Source organism: Plecotus auritus (assembly GCF_963455305.1).
Source record: "Plecotus auritus genome assembly, chromosome: 3".
Lineage (NCBI taxonomy): Eukaryota > Metazoa > Chordata > Mammalia > Chiroptera > Vespertilionidae > Plecotus > Plecotus auritus.
Window position 1 is genome coordinate 120,507,604 of NC_137772.1, and position 15,614 is coordinate 120,523,217.

Consider the following 15,614-nt stretch of genomic DNA (forward strand, 5'->3'; position numbering starts at 1 on the left):
TTATGAATGGAATCACCTATATTTCTCAGGAATTCTACAGATTTAAATTCCTTTCTGACCATTGTCTACTTATCCTATGGGATAGAAGTAAACATCCAGTCCCTTACAGCAGAGGTGCTAGTTCCAGTCTCTTGTGTTCCCTAGCCTCTGTATTGCTAATGATCTGCATAGAAAATTCTGAAATTCATTCCAGTTGACCTGGTGTGAATGGAAGATGGCAATAGGTTTATTCTTAAATTAACTCTGTTTAGATGGTAAATGAAAACTATTTTCTTTATTATAATTTAAAAAATATATTTTTCTCTATTTAAGGGTCAATATTTTCTCGAGTTGAAGAAGATTATCTCTGGAGGATAAAACAACTAGGCTCACATTCTCCAGTAGCTCTTCTGAATACCCTGTTCTACTTTAACACTAAGTACTTTGGCCTGAAAACAGTGGAACAACACTTAAGACTTTCCTTTGGCACTGTGTTTAGGCATTGGAAAAAAAATCCTTTAACAATGGAAAACAAAGCATGTCTTCGATATCAAGTGTCTTCCTTATGTGGAACAGATAATGAAGGTATATAACAGATTTTTATTTGGGATTGTCTGTGACAGAGATAGCCAAACTTTGCCTTACTACAGACACTTAGACCACTTGTTAAGAACCCTAGGACTGTCATTTTCATAAAAATAAGACAGACTGTGTCTCCTTAAAACATCTCAGTTCATTTTGTTTGAAAAATTATGAATTACCAGAAGCCACACTTAGGTCTCTGAAGGTTACCTAGTCCCATTCTTTGGTAAAACAGATACTAGGACTGAATAGAGTAGGTAATACTATCTTTCTTCAAGATTGGGCTTAGGAAGTTCATGCAATTTTTATTTTTTAAGATAAAATTACTACTGGAAAAAGAAAACATGAAGATGATGAGCCAGTATTTGAACAAATTGAAAATACAGCCAATCCTTCTAGATGTCCTGTGAAAATGTTTGAATGCTACTTGTCTAAAAGGTAAGTGTTAATGATATTTAATTTTTAAAATCATTTGTTAGCTGCCTTGAATTTAAAATTAACAAGAAGTGACACTTCCCACTGATCCTTCTTTAGATTTCTCACTTATATCTAAGTCTATTTAATTATAACATTTTTAGTCCCAGTATTATAAAATACCAGTTTATATTTTATACTTTAGGATCAAGCATATGTTAAAAAATTATTCTCTACTAATGAAATTACTAATGAAATTACTACTTACTGTCTTTTCATAATCCTGTAATCTTTTAAATTATAGCACTTCTAATGACTGTAAAGTAGGGGGCACAAATCTTTTTTGCAAAGGATCAGGTAAATATTTTAGGCATTTTTTGGGCTATAGAATCTTTATTGCAGCTTGTCACTTCTGCTCTTATAGCTAGAAAGCAGCCATATACTATCTATATACATATATAAAAGCCTAAGCGACCATCTGACCGGTAGCTATGACGTGCACTGACCACCAGGGGGCAGATGCTCAACACAGGAGCTGCTGAGCTGCGGTGACTTGGCAGCTGTGGTTCTCGGGTGACACACCCAGAACCAGAGAGGAGGGAGCCCAATTCTGGGTGCGTTACCTCAGAACCACCCTCTTGTAAGACCCTTCAGGGATGTTGGAAAGCTGGTTTTGCCTTGATTCCCTCAGGCCAGGCCCAGGGACCCCACCGGTGCACGAATCTGTGCACCAGGTCTCTAGTATATAAGTAACAGTCATGAGTGTGTTATAATAAAACTTTACACAAAAAGTGATGGGCTATAGTTTGCCATGCTATGGACAAAAGGTAAGTTCAAAGGTAGAATAAATAGGGGGAGAGGAAAATGAAATCTATACATTTAAGAGAAAATTGCCCTTTAAGAAGGTCTGAAAGATAAAAGTGTTCTGAAAGCACTATGCTTTTCAGCTATACCACTGTTTTCCCCCTAATCTGATACCAACAGACATTTAAAAATATTTTAAACCAATGATATGTTTAGAGACCATAAATTATTTTATGCTTGTCCATTAAATATGCACTCTGTTTTTCAAAAGGTTAGCATGAATATATTTTCTTGTATAATCAGTTTTATAAATTACTAGAGGCCCGGTGCACAAAATTCGTGCATGAGGATGGGGTAGGTCCCTCAGCCTAGCTTGCACCCTCTCACAATCTGGGATCCCTTGGGGGATGTCCGCCTGCCTGCCTGATCGCTTCTAACCACTCACCTGCCTGCCTGATTGCCCCTAACCACTCACCTGCCTGCCTGATCGCCCCTAACCGCCTCTGCCTCATCCCCCGCTGCCGCGGCTTCGTCTGGAAGGACGTCCGGAATGACGTCTGGAAGGTCGTTTGGCTGTCAGGTCTAATTAGCATATTACGTTTTTATTATTATAAATTGTTAGGTCCCCAAGTTAGCTCTCAAGAACCCATAGAAATAGTAATGTTACCCATAGCATGATGGTAATATTTCTGGTGATGGTTTGGGGGTGGCCCTCTTTGGCTGCAACAGAATCACGATCTTCCAGTGGTAGTAACTATTTGTTAGAAATTCCTATTTGAGTGTTATCTTGTTAGTATTTTAAAAATTAAGCTCTATTGTATAATGCTGGTATTTTTATTTTATGTGCTACCATATTTCATCAATTCTAAGAATTATTTTTCACATTTTACCGTCTCTGAAACTGGGCTGCATGTTACAATTGATGCATTTAAAAATTATAATTGGCAGTGTTTTACTTGTTTGGTGGAAATATTAAAATAATATTTCCATTAATGGTGTCTTGGATTCAATGAAGAACATGATTTAAATTATGATAGAAAATAATATTTTGTCACAGAAATTAACTTTCAAAATATCTGAAGGATAGAGTATTTAACGTAGGTAGAGGTGCATATGTTCAGACCACATAATGTGGTTAGTGGTCATGGAAATATTCCCGAAAGAAGAACAGAAAGTTGTGGGGAATTTTGTACATACACTGTAAAATTGACTTTCTCCTTTCTCCCAAAGTCCACAGAATCTTAATCAGAGAATGGATGTTTTTTATTTGCAACCAGAATGCTCTAGTTCTACAGATAGCCCTGTCTGGTACACATCGACTTCACTGGACCGAAACACCTTGGAAAATATGCTTGTACGGGTTCTTTTAGTAAAAGATATTTATGATAAAGACTATTATGAACTGGATGAAGACACAGACTAAAAAAGGAACATTTCAGAAGCATTCGGGATAAAACAGCATTAGATAGTCATGCTGCTAGATCTTTACTATGGAAAACATTTCAAGTTTACTTCTGTTTTGAGTTTTGTAGCAGTGTACCCACACTGGGTATTACCATGTAAATAATCTGTGAGTGAAAGTTGCCATTATTCTATGTAGTTGTTTTAGTATACTTAATAAATACATTCAAATTTTTTATTATTTATTTGATTAGGTATGTTTGTAACTTTTTACATTACAAAATATGAATGAGAATGTGCCATGTATAATTTTTTCCTTGTAGTAAGAAACATCCATATTGCACAATTCTACTGTTGCAACGCTTCCTTGAAGGGGGCTGGCTCTTTTACTGGGTTCTTGACCACATGGTTGTGTATGGGTAGCACTACTAAAAGTTTAGAATTTGCAGTGTCTTTCAGAATTTTTAAAATAAACTGTAAACTAATAGGATGTTTTTTTTGTTTTATTTTATTTTATTTTTTTTGGGGGGGGGGAGTTTTGTTTTATTTTATGTTTTAGTTACCGAAGCCTTACAAGGTTATGTAGAGAGAGACCATCTTCTGTACCAAAAATAGACAAGAGAATGCTGTCAATATTGGTGTACTGTAATGTGAATCTATACTGGTGAAAATAACTTTTGTTCCCCTTATTAAAACCTTAGTGTCCTTTTCTCATTTGTGGCTTTCTGCATCACTTCAGTTATGAGAATAATGACATTGAAGACATGATAAGTGAGGCATTTTCTTTGTAAAAATTTGTGATGAAAGTGTAAAATTTGGTTTTCTTTTTTATGCCAACTATAAGTAACCAAAATCTCCTTCATTTATAGAAGTTTGATTTTTCTGTTTTCCCCCCATGGGTACAGATCATGTTTTAATACCTGTGTAGTGCTCTAAAACTTTACCAATTTTATTAGAATTCTTGTGTCTGTCCTCAAATATGACTGATGCATACATTGGATAAAATTATTTTTAGAAATGCCACTCCTAAAATAGTTGTTATAGAAAGTCAGGCTAGTTTCAAAAGATAGTATCACATGTCACCATAAAGATTACCAGTGTAGTGATTCTGATGTTTGAGATGATGGATTAACAGAGAAAGAAACTGATAGATGAAGCTTATCTCAAAAGAAATCACATTCGTTGTTAGATTGTTTGGCTTTTAAATTTTAATTACTTCTTATAGAAGATTGCATTAAAAAACTTAGTGCTCTGCATAGCAACTTATCCATTCAGACCTTTTCTTTCAGAACAACATTTACTTAAAATCCTACCTTCTAGAGACTAAGCAAAATGCTAGCTGCAGATTGTCAGAAAGAAATCCTTTGGCCAAATTCATATGGCATGCACATAGTCATGTTTTCTTGTTTCTAATTCCCCAGTCACCACAGTGACATTAGTTTTCTAAAATTGTTCGGGCATGTATGTGGCATTGGGCTCTATTCCACAGTGGTTAGGTTTTGTCTCACATCCCTTAGATACTGCTGTTTTCCTTAGGATAAATGTTAGCATTCAGAAAAAAATTTTGTAGTCACGATTTGGAAAAATTTATAAGTGTAATCACTGTATATTTAAGTAGTAGTTATCAGAAATATTTTGGCATAAAAATTACTTCATAATACTCTTGTCTTATAAGTTTGAGTAACATTTCTGTCCGTTATTTAATTTTATATTGTTAACTTGATGGTCAGATAGTAACAAATCTGATAATACTTTACTAAAATATATTGCTCATTGTCTATTGGATGAAGAAAAATGGGTAACATTTTTAAAATATGTAATACAAAAGTTTCTTCATCTCTATTTCTTTAAGAATTTTCCTATAAACGCATCTTGCTGATAGAAAGGTGGTTAACCCTAATCGTCTTTCCTTCTTGAAAGTGGTGCTGTAGTCCATCAGAGCAATAAACTTTCTCCCAAATGTCAATGTGTATTTTACCAAATACCACAAATTTCTGCCATGGTCCTACTATTAAGCACCCTGTCTTGCTATTTACATTTCCTTTTTTGTATATTTTAGCTTTTCTAAACCAGAAATGTCTATATAATTTTGATCTTGATATGATTGAGGATTTAGAGCTCCTGGCTTTGTTTTTATTGCAATCCAATGATTGAAAACGACTCTCAGGTGAAAAGAAAAAAAAACAAACTATTTAATGAGAATTGTTTATTCTGTGAAGCTTTATTTTACCTAGAATGCATTCATTGGTTTCTGGATCTCCCTATTTTGTGTGGTCATAGCTGACTGCTGAGAAAAAGGATAGCAGTTTCTTTCTGCTTCTTAGTAATTACTGATTATAGCATCCTATAAATATAACTTTATTGCCTTTAGATGTCTATTAGAGATGCTGTATTTTTCTGTTCTGAAGATTTTGCCATTTAAATTGAACTGATGAAAAAGTTTTTATACATGTTAAGAGAAGCGAATTTTGCATGCAAATTAAATCTTCATTACACATTTTTTTAGGCTTTTAACTGTATTAGGTAATATATTAAAGGATTTTTCTAGACAAGAAGTATTTTTGGAGGGGGGCAAGAATACATTTTGTTTAAATAGTTCATGGTTTTTCTTTTATTACATGGAGTTGTTACCAGTGTGTTAAACATATTCATATAGGAAGAGGATGCATATTGTGCTGTGCATTCAAACTTTCGTCACTTTTTCTCATGGAATTTCCCTTTGTCCTGGCCAATTGTAATTTGGGAATGGAGTAACTTGTTTATGCATAGTATTAAATATGACAGTATTGGAGAAGTCATAAAATTACAAATTTTTGATTTGTGCTACTCTAATGTGGGTTCGTTTCATCTGAGATCTTAAATAACTTGCAGTCTTAAATCACTATAAAAATTTACACTTTCATTTTGCCAGTTATTTCCAAAATGTATTGTTATACATAATGCCACGTATGTTCTAAGTTAACTTTCACTGTAGGATAATCTCTTTGTTCCCCTCAAACAAAAGTCATAGAAGTGTACATGAAAATATTTTTAAAGAATAAATTTCTTTAACTAAATTACAGTATTTTGGGGTTTACCCCCTTAGTTATTTTTAGAGTAGTTCTTTGAATTTCAGTTATTCCATTCTGCTGTTTTCTTAGGAATAGACTTTTTGATGTGTTTTCCAGTATTAAGTACTTTTTTGTTGTTTCTGGGTATATCATACTTGAAAATACTACTACTAACAAAATGTTATAAATTTAGAAGTTGGTACTTAGAACAGCTTAACTGCATTAGTCTGAGTCTGAGAGTAGAAACACCTAGAGTGATGCCTCATTGTGCTTTTTTCTTTACTTAGAAGCTAGATATTAGAGGGACACTTCAAATAAGCTGCTGTGGTCCTTGCCTTATAATGAACTGGATAAGAGAAAGTTGTTCCTGAAATCTGGGCAGGTTAAACAAATTCACAAATTTAGGCCTTTTGAGAAAAAAAAGAAGGAACCAAAGAGAAGCTAAGATTTAATCAAGAATAGAACCAAAGAGAGGGCCACAAACCATGTGAGTCTACCATGGGATGGGAGGTCACTGTGTCACTGAGGACAGGTGTAAATCCTAACAGCATATTTTCTGTTGTAGCACAGTGAAAAGAACAGTTAGCTCTTTTTGAAACATTAGGTGCTTTATTCTGTCTGGGCTTCAATTTCTTTATCTGTGAAATGAAGGCATTGCCTTGATTTCTGAATCTGGAGATTCAAATTAAGTATGGTTGGTATTGTACTTAGAGAATTAGTAGAAAATTTTAGATTATGTTTGAATCCTTTTATTTAGAAGTACATTGGAGAGGGGGATGATCTTTCCTAAAATAGCCTTAACACTTTATAAGTGCTATTCAGATAACTACTCAGAAGTAAAGTCATGCAAATTAATTAACACAAAACTTAAACAACAAATCTTTGTTAACATTTTCTCTACTGCCAATGGTGGTAGTTAAGGAGGAAGGGAAAATAAAAGATTAAGAAGACATTATGTTTCAAAGCTTATACCTATGGGTGGTAAACAAGATACATTGTTGTGTGAACATAAAGAGAATATATTCATGGTAGTTTACAACAGGGAAGATTGTGAGCATGCAGGAATCCCCTAAAGGGCTATTGTGGTCTAGAGTAGGATTCATAGATTTACTGCCATCTGTATTTATATAAAACAGATTCCTATAACCTTGACATCACTGCTTTCAGCTCTTTTAGAAATGGTCAATGGAACAATTTCTGATTATATTAAGAGTTCTGTTTTGAGGGCATCAGTGCTCATCTCTGGGATTAGAGATAATTCCAAAAGGTATTACGTTACATCAAATCAAGGTGTATAATTCAACTTCTGGGTTATGTTGTGTGGATGGAACATACAAGATTCATATATCCATACATATTTCTTAATTCTCACCTGAGGATATGTTTTTATTGCTTTTAGAGAGGAAGGGGTCGGGGGGAGAAACATACATCGATGAGAGAGAGAAACATCAATTGATTGCCTCCAGTACGTTCCCCATCCAGGGATCAAAATCCACAACCTAGGTATATGCCCTAACAGGGAATTGAGCCCACACAACCTTTAGTGTTTGGGACGACACTCCAACCAACTGAGCCACCTGCCCAGGTCATTTTTAAAAAAATTGGTTTTAGGGAGAGAGAGATAGCAACGTCAATGATGAGAGAAAATCATTGATTGGCTGCCTCCTGCATGCCTCACACTGGGGCTCGAGCCCACAACCCAGGCATGTGCCTTACCGAGAATCGAACTGTGACCGTTTGGTTCATAGGTTGTTGCTCAACCACTGAGCCGCATTGGCCGTATTTTTTATATATTTAAGTCATGGGTGTGGTGTGGTGCTCTTAGCCCTCATAAGCAAGGTTAAACCTGTTGTATGCATTTTTGTAGTTCTAAGTTGGTATCAGCAGATGGCAGTAGTACATAGTACAATTGCTTTTTTCTTGGTTTATGCTGTTATAAGTATACCATAATCCTTTATCAGAAACCCATGGGGGTTTTAGAATTCAAAATTTTCCCCTTTTCAAAAATAAATTACATAATACCTGGGCTGGGCCACCTTTATGACTAGCTGAAGTCATGTCATGGAACCAGTCATTTATTCATTCAAGAAATACTTGAGTTATTCTTCCAGGCACACTAAGCCAGGTGCTGGTTACACAGTAGAATAGATAGCCCTCTTTGAAAAGACTTTATTCTACTGGGGAGATGGGACCTCAGAGTAAGGTAGGGACTTAGGCCTTGTTGCACACAGTCTCTTGCATTATAAAGAAACCAATACTCAGGTCAAATACAAGGCCCACTTATGAGCCCAACTCTGACCCTAATGCTGTTCAGATTTCTATTACATCGATCTGCTTCTGGAGAGGAATAGGTGCCAACTATTTGAGGATGCAGAGATACATGCAAATGAAAAGTAATAGTGACCATCTTCCACACTGAAGGCTCTCAAAGGTTGTTCGTGTTCTCAATGCAGTTTTTAATCAGTCATCATGCTCCAAGGGCAGAGTTAGTTCACCAGAATGTACAGCTCATAGGGTAAGGACTGCTTTCCCTGCCGTGTCCCAGGCACCTAGAAAAGGTCCTGGCACATACTAGATATTAATAAATGTTTGTTGAGTGAATTAATGATTATAAGTACTTTCAAATTCAAGAACTTTGAAAATAAAGCACTGAAAATATGAGGATTTATGATCCATGAAGTAGCACCTGATTTTTGGTGTGTCTTTGAACACTTGTGTTTCTGTGTGTGTGTGTGTGTGTGTCTGATTTGTTCCTGTCACCTTCCCCTTATGAGAACCAAGGGGACCTGGATAGAGGGCTTGACGACTTGTATAGTATACAAAGTATAAGCACTTAAAAATCACTTGTGGCCCTGGCCGGTGTTACTCAATGGTTAGAGTGTCAGCCTGCACACCAGAGGGTCTCGGGTTCGATTCCTGGTTAACGGCACATACCTGGGTTCGGTCCCCAGCCCCTGTCAGAGCACATGCAGGAGGCAACCAATCGATGTGTCTTGCTCACATCAATGTTTTTTCTCTCTCCTCTTCTCTCTCTCTTCCCTTCCTCTCCCTGCCTCCTCCATCCTGCCTCCTTCCCTCCCTTCTCTCTCTGACAGTTAATGAAAAAAATGTCCTTGGATGAGGATTAACAATAAAAAAAAAACACTTGTGAAGTTTTTTAAAATGCAGATTTCTGATCTATTCCCTGGAGATTGATTTAGTAGATCTGGGGTGGGTCCCTGAGAGCTGCATTTTTAACACCTGGATTAAAAACATACAGTCAAAAAAATGGGCCCACAACTTTAAAAAAAATGAACTAGAATGGAATAGAACATAATAAAGATTTTTCTCATGAAACTTGTTTTATTCTCTTGTATTTGGTGGCAAATATTATTCCTTAGGCTTTTCAGTCACATTCACTAAGAGAAACCTCACATCTATGGACGGATTTATTAATTTGAACCTCCCATTTTGTTTTCAAATGCCACTTAATTTTAGGTATGTTGAGCTCCATAGAGATAACTATGGACACACATGCTTTTCATTTTGCCATAAGTAAGTGACTAGTCAAAACTAATGTGGATTTTTAAATTTTTTTAAAATATATTTTATTGATTTTTTACAGAGAGGAAGAGAGAGGGATAGAAAGTTAGAAACATCGATGAGAGAGAGACATCGATCAGCTGCCTCCTGCACGCCCCCCACTGGGGATGTGCCCGCAACCCAGGTACATGCCCTTGACCGGAATCGAACCTGGGACCCTTCAGTCCACAGGCCGATGCTCTATCCACTGAGCCAAACCAGTTAGGCCACTAATGTGGTTTTTTTTAGATTGACTTATTTCTCTGTTCGTTTTCCTTATGTTTCAGGCTTTTTTTTTTTTTTCTTCAAGAGTGGTTATGGGAATAAAAATCAATAGTTATTTCTGTGTGAAAACCCATGCGGTATTGCTGTCATTGTCCCATCTTAAAGGTTAGTAGATGCCTAGGGTCACACAACTAGTAAATGGTGAACTGTGATTCAAATTCAGGTCTTTATATGGGAAAGCTCATGTGTGCTTCTTAACCCATTTACTGTCTGCTTACTATTAACAACATGAAATGGGTACTCCTTCCAATTTGCACCCCCCTCCTTGCATTCATGAACTGCTTTTCCATGTGAAAATGCCAAGAGAAAAGTTATAGGTGAGAATGCAGCAAAATTTTGGAAGATAGAAAGCAGATGGCTAAGTGGAGATGGATGTAGCAAGGCCAGTAACAGCCACACCTGGAGCACTTACTCTGCCTGCCTTTCATTTGCACATTTGCTGTTGGATGTGCCAAAGACAGGCTCAAGGTCAACCCTGCTCTAGTCCACTCATTGTCTTGCTCTCCTAGATTCCTATTCCATACCTTTAACTCTTTCCTCAAATCTCTAATACTTCATCTTTAAGCTCAGCAAACCTTTTCTGTACAGAGAGCCAGTATTTTAGGCAACATGGAGGATTATGTAGGTACTTAGAAAACTTTAATTTTTTTAAAAAAATATATTTTTTAAGGGAGAGGGATAGAGAGCTAGAAACATCGATGAGAGAGAAACATCGATCAGCTGCCTCCTGCACACCCCCCACTGGGGATGTGCCCGCAACCAAGGTACATGCCCTTGACCGGAATCGAACCCGGGACCCTTCAGTCCGCAGGCCGACGCTCTATCCACTGAGCCAAACCGGTTTCGGCAGAAAACTTTCATTTTTTATTGACAAAAATCAAAATGATAATTGAGTATAACTTTTTCTAATACAGGTCTAATAAGGATGGATGGAATGCTTTGTGGGGGGGATTATCCAATGTGTAACTGGAATTCAAAGTTCACTATCATCAAAATTGATTGCAAATGTTCATTTATTAGATTTTATGTATTTTGTCTGAAAATATCTCTTCAAACATAAATACTGGCAAATACTGTTGTCAGTCCATGAGTGTATGATTTTAGTCAAACAATCATCACTTGGTTCTATTAGATTCTTCCCTGGATATTTGCCTTTCAGCATGTCACTTTGCACATAGATCACTTCCAAATGAAGACTATATGAAATCTCATCAACTGCAGTATTAAAAGAATTTTGAAATATGGAAATTTCCTTCAGACCTACACTGACTTTTGGAAAACATTGCTGATTGTAGTTTGAGCTTGGAAAATATGCTACAGATGCATGTGGGTATGGAGGTGCTGCTTTTATTCGACAGTAGGAGACGTGTGAGCAGCTCAGGCAACAGTTGTTGGAAATTACTGAAATATGTTTTATACATAAGCACTGCTCTGCTTTGTAATTTTAGGTTGACTTTATTAAGAACCATGAAGAAGCCTGCAACAAAAGCTAATTTCCAAAGTTATTCAGTGTTGAACAATAATAGTTGAGCGTGGTTCTTCTCATTCAGAAAAATGTCATCTTGGCTCTGAATTCAAAACATCACAGTGCTAAACTTCTGAGTGCTGTCAGACTCATTTGGTAGGACAATTCAGGATATTCCACTTATCTGACATATTCATAGAACCAATGATGGTTAAGTCTACGGGACTGAAATTCACCCTTGATACTACTGGTTCACATGTGATAGATTGAAAAATTTGCACAAAGTACCTGCTGGTGAATAACATGAACGTTACATTTCAATGAAGACTTTGTCTACTTTCTACATATTTTTGCCACCCATCTTCACAGAACTTTTCAGGTTCTACTGAATTCGTGTTTTCTCCATTTCTTTGAAAATATCCTTGCCTGTAGTTGTTAACCAGTCTATTTATAGAGATTAACTCTCAGTCACTTCAAACATGGCACTGACTGAAAAGACAACCAAGAAATACAGGTAAGTAACTCTTGACCCATCAAGAGCTAAGAAAAATCACTTGAAAACAGTTGTCTTTTTAAAAAACTTTTGACTCAACTTTGAGCAACTCTTTTTGTCAAAAGGTTAAGCTTATTTTCTCTGGGTATGTTTCTTTGGTTGCTGCGATCAAATATGACTTAGTGCATTTATCACCAGGAATGGCCTGCTCAGCTGACAAAATGAGCCCCTTGGAAACTTATTTTGATTGCAGCTTCATTTGAATGTTCATTTTTTGTGTGAGGAAATTCTGTTGGAATGAGATACTCCATTTTAAGATTTTTAATTTTTCTGACCATTACTCCCCCCCCCCCCCCCCCCCCAGCTGAGCCACGCCAACTGGGCAATTGTTTAAAAGTCTGTGGATGGCCCTAGCTGGTTTGGCTCAGTGGATAGAGCATTGACCTGTGGACTGAAGGGTCCCAGGTTTGATTCTGGTCAAGGGCACATGTCCAGGTTGTAGGAGGTAGCCAGTCAATGATTCTCATCATTGATATTTCTATCTCTCCCTCGCCCTTCCTCTCTGAAATCAATAAAAATATATTTTAAAAAATAAATAGCCCGGCTGGTGTGGTTCGGTGGTTGAGTGTTGACCTATGAACCAGGAGGTCACAGTTCGATTCCCAGTTGGGGCCCGGGTTATGGGCTCATCTGGAGGCAGCCGATTAAAGATTCTCATCATTGATGTTTCCCTCTCCCTCTCCCTTCCTCTCTGAAATCAATAAAAAATAAATAAGTCTATGTATGAAAGAAACCATTTAGCCATTCCAGATTCCTTTCCCCAGCCTATGCAGCCCTTCCCATACCTGTAGGAATCTGGAGTCTGAGACAGAGGGGCCTGGGTCTTGGATACCACCCATGATGGAGGTAGGAGTGAAAGGCTGTTCTGGAAATGTAAGGATTGAAAGTGAGAACCCTGCTTCTTGGAGTCCAGGATGCTTGAGGCTCAGCTTCTAGACAACCTGGCAAAAGATCTAAGGACCCCTTTCTGGGTAAACAGACCAGCCAAGACCAAGGACATAGGTGCCTGCAGTTGCTGACATCATCACCTGCACAGTGAATCTACGCTGAACTTTGACAGGAATACTACTCATCCCACAGAATTTCTCTTCAGGTGCTTTCTCGCTTGAATAAGAATGGACTATACATTTCAGAAATGCTTTCAACATGAAAGGTGAATATCAAAAGGGAAGGTGGAAGCAAAAGCTACAATATAAGAAGCAAGAGAAGCACTAGAAATGCTGCTTAATGGTAAACATACAGGAAGCAATCAGCGATTATGTAAAAGGAATATTAAACAAGAAAGATTGAAAATTAAAATAGTAGAACGACTGGATAACAAGGTTGGGAAAATGTGCATAAAGTCAAGCAAAAAGATGAAAAGGGGCAAAGTATGAGAGAAAAGAAGGAATCTCAAGGTTCAACCCAGGAGGTGCAACATCCAACAACTATGTTTAGAAAGAGAGCAGAGAAAGTGCAGGGGAGGGAAATGGCAGAAACATAACATGGTAAAGTTCCAAGAACCGGAGAAGAGGGTTACCCCAGTGGTCGGCAAACTCATTAGTCAACAGAACCAAATATCAACAGTACAACGATTGAAATTTCTTTTGAAAGCCAAATTTTTTAAACAACTTCTAACGCCACTTCTTCAAAATAGACTCGCCAGGCCATGGTATTTTGTGGAAGAGCCACATTCAAGGGGCCAAAGAGCCACATGTGGCTCGCGAGCCGCAGTTTGCCGACCACTGGACCGTTACCCAGATCAAAAGAGCACAGGTGTCCAGAGTAACTCATTTAAAAAGGCTCAGCCCTGGCTGGTGTGCTCAGTGGTTAGAGCACATGCCCCAGCACTGAAGGGTCTTGGATTTGATTCCCGGTCAAGGACACATACCTGGGTTGCAGGTTTGATCTCTTTCCCTCTCCCTCTTTCTATCTCCCTTCCACTGTCTCTAAAAAAGGGGGAAAATCAATGGAAAAATATCCTTGGGTGAGGATTAACAATATACATACATACATATATACATTGTGAAATTTCTAAGATTGGGATATGAAGAAAAGATCCCAAAGGGTTCCACAGAGGGGGAAATAAAATCCAAAAACATCACTAGAAAAGATCAGGAATCATAAGATCATCGGGCTTTCTAAAAGCAGTGTTAGAAGTTAGAAACGAAGGCACAATGGCTTTAAAGTTCTGGGGGAAATGTTCTCCAGTTTAGAATCCTAGATGCAGTCAAATGATGAGGTAGAGTTAGGGCATTTTTAGATATGCAAATTCTCAGAAAGCTTGCCTCTTCCATGCCTTTGTCCAGAAGCCACTCCACCAAAAAGATTATAGATGAGGAGAGAGGAAGATATGGCTCTAGGAAATAGACATCCCACCTAGAGGAGTCATTGTGGGACAGCTGTGTCCCTAACTGTAGTGCAAGGTTTGTCATTGTCCTGCTCCTCAGCTTTGCACCCACCCCTCTTTGCCCTGCTTCGTGATTTTGGTCCTGGGCCCTAGGAACATTTCCTTTACCCATGTCACATGATCAAACCTTGTCAGTGGAGGGTACAGAAGGACGTTGGAAGAGGAAGGGGCTTTTCTTGGGTTTCAGGCTTTGATTTTCTTGTTTTCCTGGCAAATCAGTCAGCAGATCCTCAGTGGGCAACTTGAGTGTCACTGGCACCTCAGCTGTGGCTTCCTGGTCCAGCCTCAGCACTTCCTCCAACTCCTACCACCCAGCAGGCCAGAGCCACATCTTTGCATTGAGGAGGGGGCTCTTCCAAGTGGGCCTTTTCTTAGCACTCTCCTCCCATCCTAGACACAGTAACTTCTCCCTACACCTGATATTTCTGTATTCTTTAGAATTCTCTGTCCCTTTCTCTTAGTAGTCAATTTCCCAATTATTAGTTGATAATTCTTTCTGTTAAATCTTCTTCATTCATATTCTGGTGTCGTTTCTGTCTCCTGCTGGACCCTGACGGACACCCACAGTACCATAAACATTTCATCAAATGTGAGGTGGGGTTATATTGGGACAATGATAAAGGGAGACAGCTCTGGATGGATATATGAAGGTGTGCGGTAGGAGAGCTAGCTCTTCTATGGTGGGACTCAGTGCATTACATTAAAAATGTAAAAATCCAAGAAAATGCACTAAAAGACAAGTATTTAGAAATATGGCTTGAACAACCAGAAGAGAGCTAAATGATATGACAGGAGTAACAGGACAGAATCTAGAATAGAACAGAAGACTGCTCCTTTCTGTTATATGCCTCTTAGTACTGCTTTATTTTAAAATTTAAATGTATTAAAGTTTTTAAATTTACTTACAACAGCCAAGAGGTGGAAGCAACCCAAATGTCCATGGAACAAAATGTGGTCTATCCATACAATGGAATATTTGTTGTTCCCTGAACCTGTCTGGGTTTTCCTGAGCTTGCTCCTTAGGTTAAGAAACAGTAGTTTTGACTTTACGCTGGTGGGTATTCAAGCAGCTCCATATCCTCATATTTCAAATGACTTGTGCGCATTTGTAGCATCATTTACAACTATTTT

The 15,614-nt window shown here is 37.7% G+C and overlaps 1 protein-coding gene across 10 annotated transcripts in view; it reads left to right on the forward strand.

Moving 5' to 3' along the window:
- ZMYM2 (zinc finger MYM-type containing 2) overlaps window positions 1-6,227 on the forward strand; it is a 192,902-nt gene extending 186,675 nt beyond the window's left edge. For 9 of the 10 annotated variants that reach the window (XM_080662167.1, XM_080662164.1, XM_080662170.1 and 6 more), the window contains 3 exons: window positions 313-564; window positions 879-999; window positions 3,010-6,227. In XM_080662167.1, the coding sequence (XP_080518293.1) occupies window positions 313-564; window positions 879-999; window positions 3,010-3,202 (566 nt within the window). In that variant the 3' untranslated portion in view covers window positions 3,203-6,227. The remainder of the gene's footprint in view (window positions 1-312; window positions 565-878; window positions 1,000-3,009) is intronic. The other variant, XR_013960258.1, reaches the window with a different exon arrangement.
- The last annotated feature ends 9,387 nt before the right edge of the window (window positions 6,228-15,614 follow it).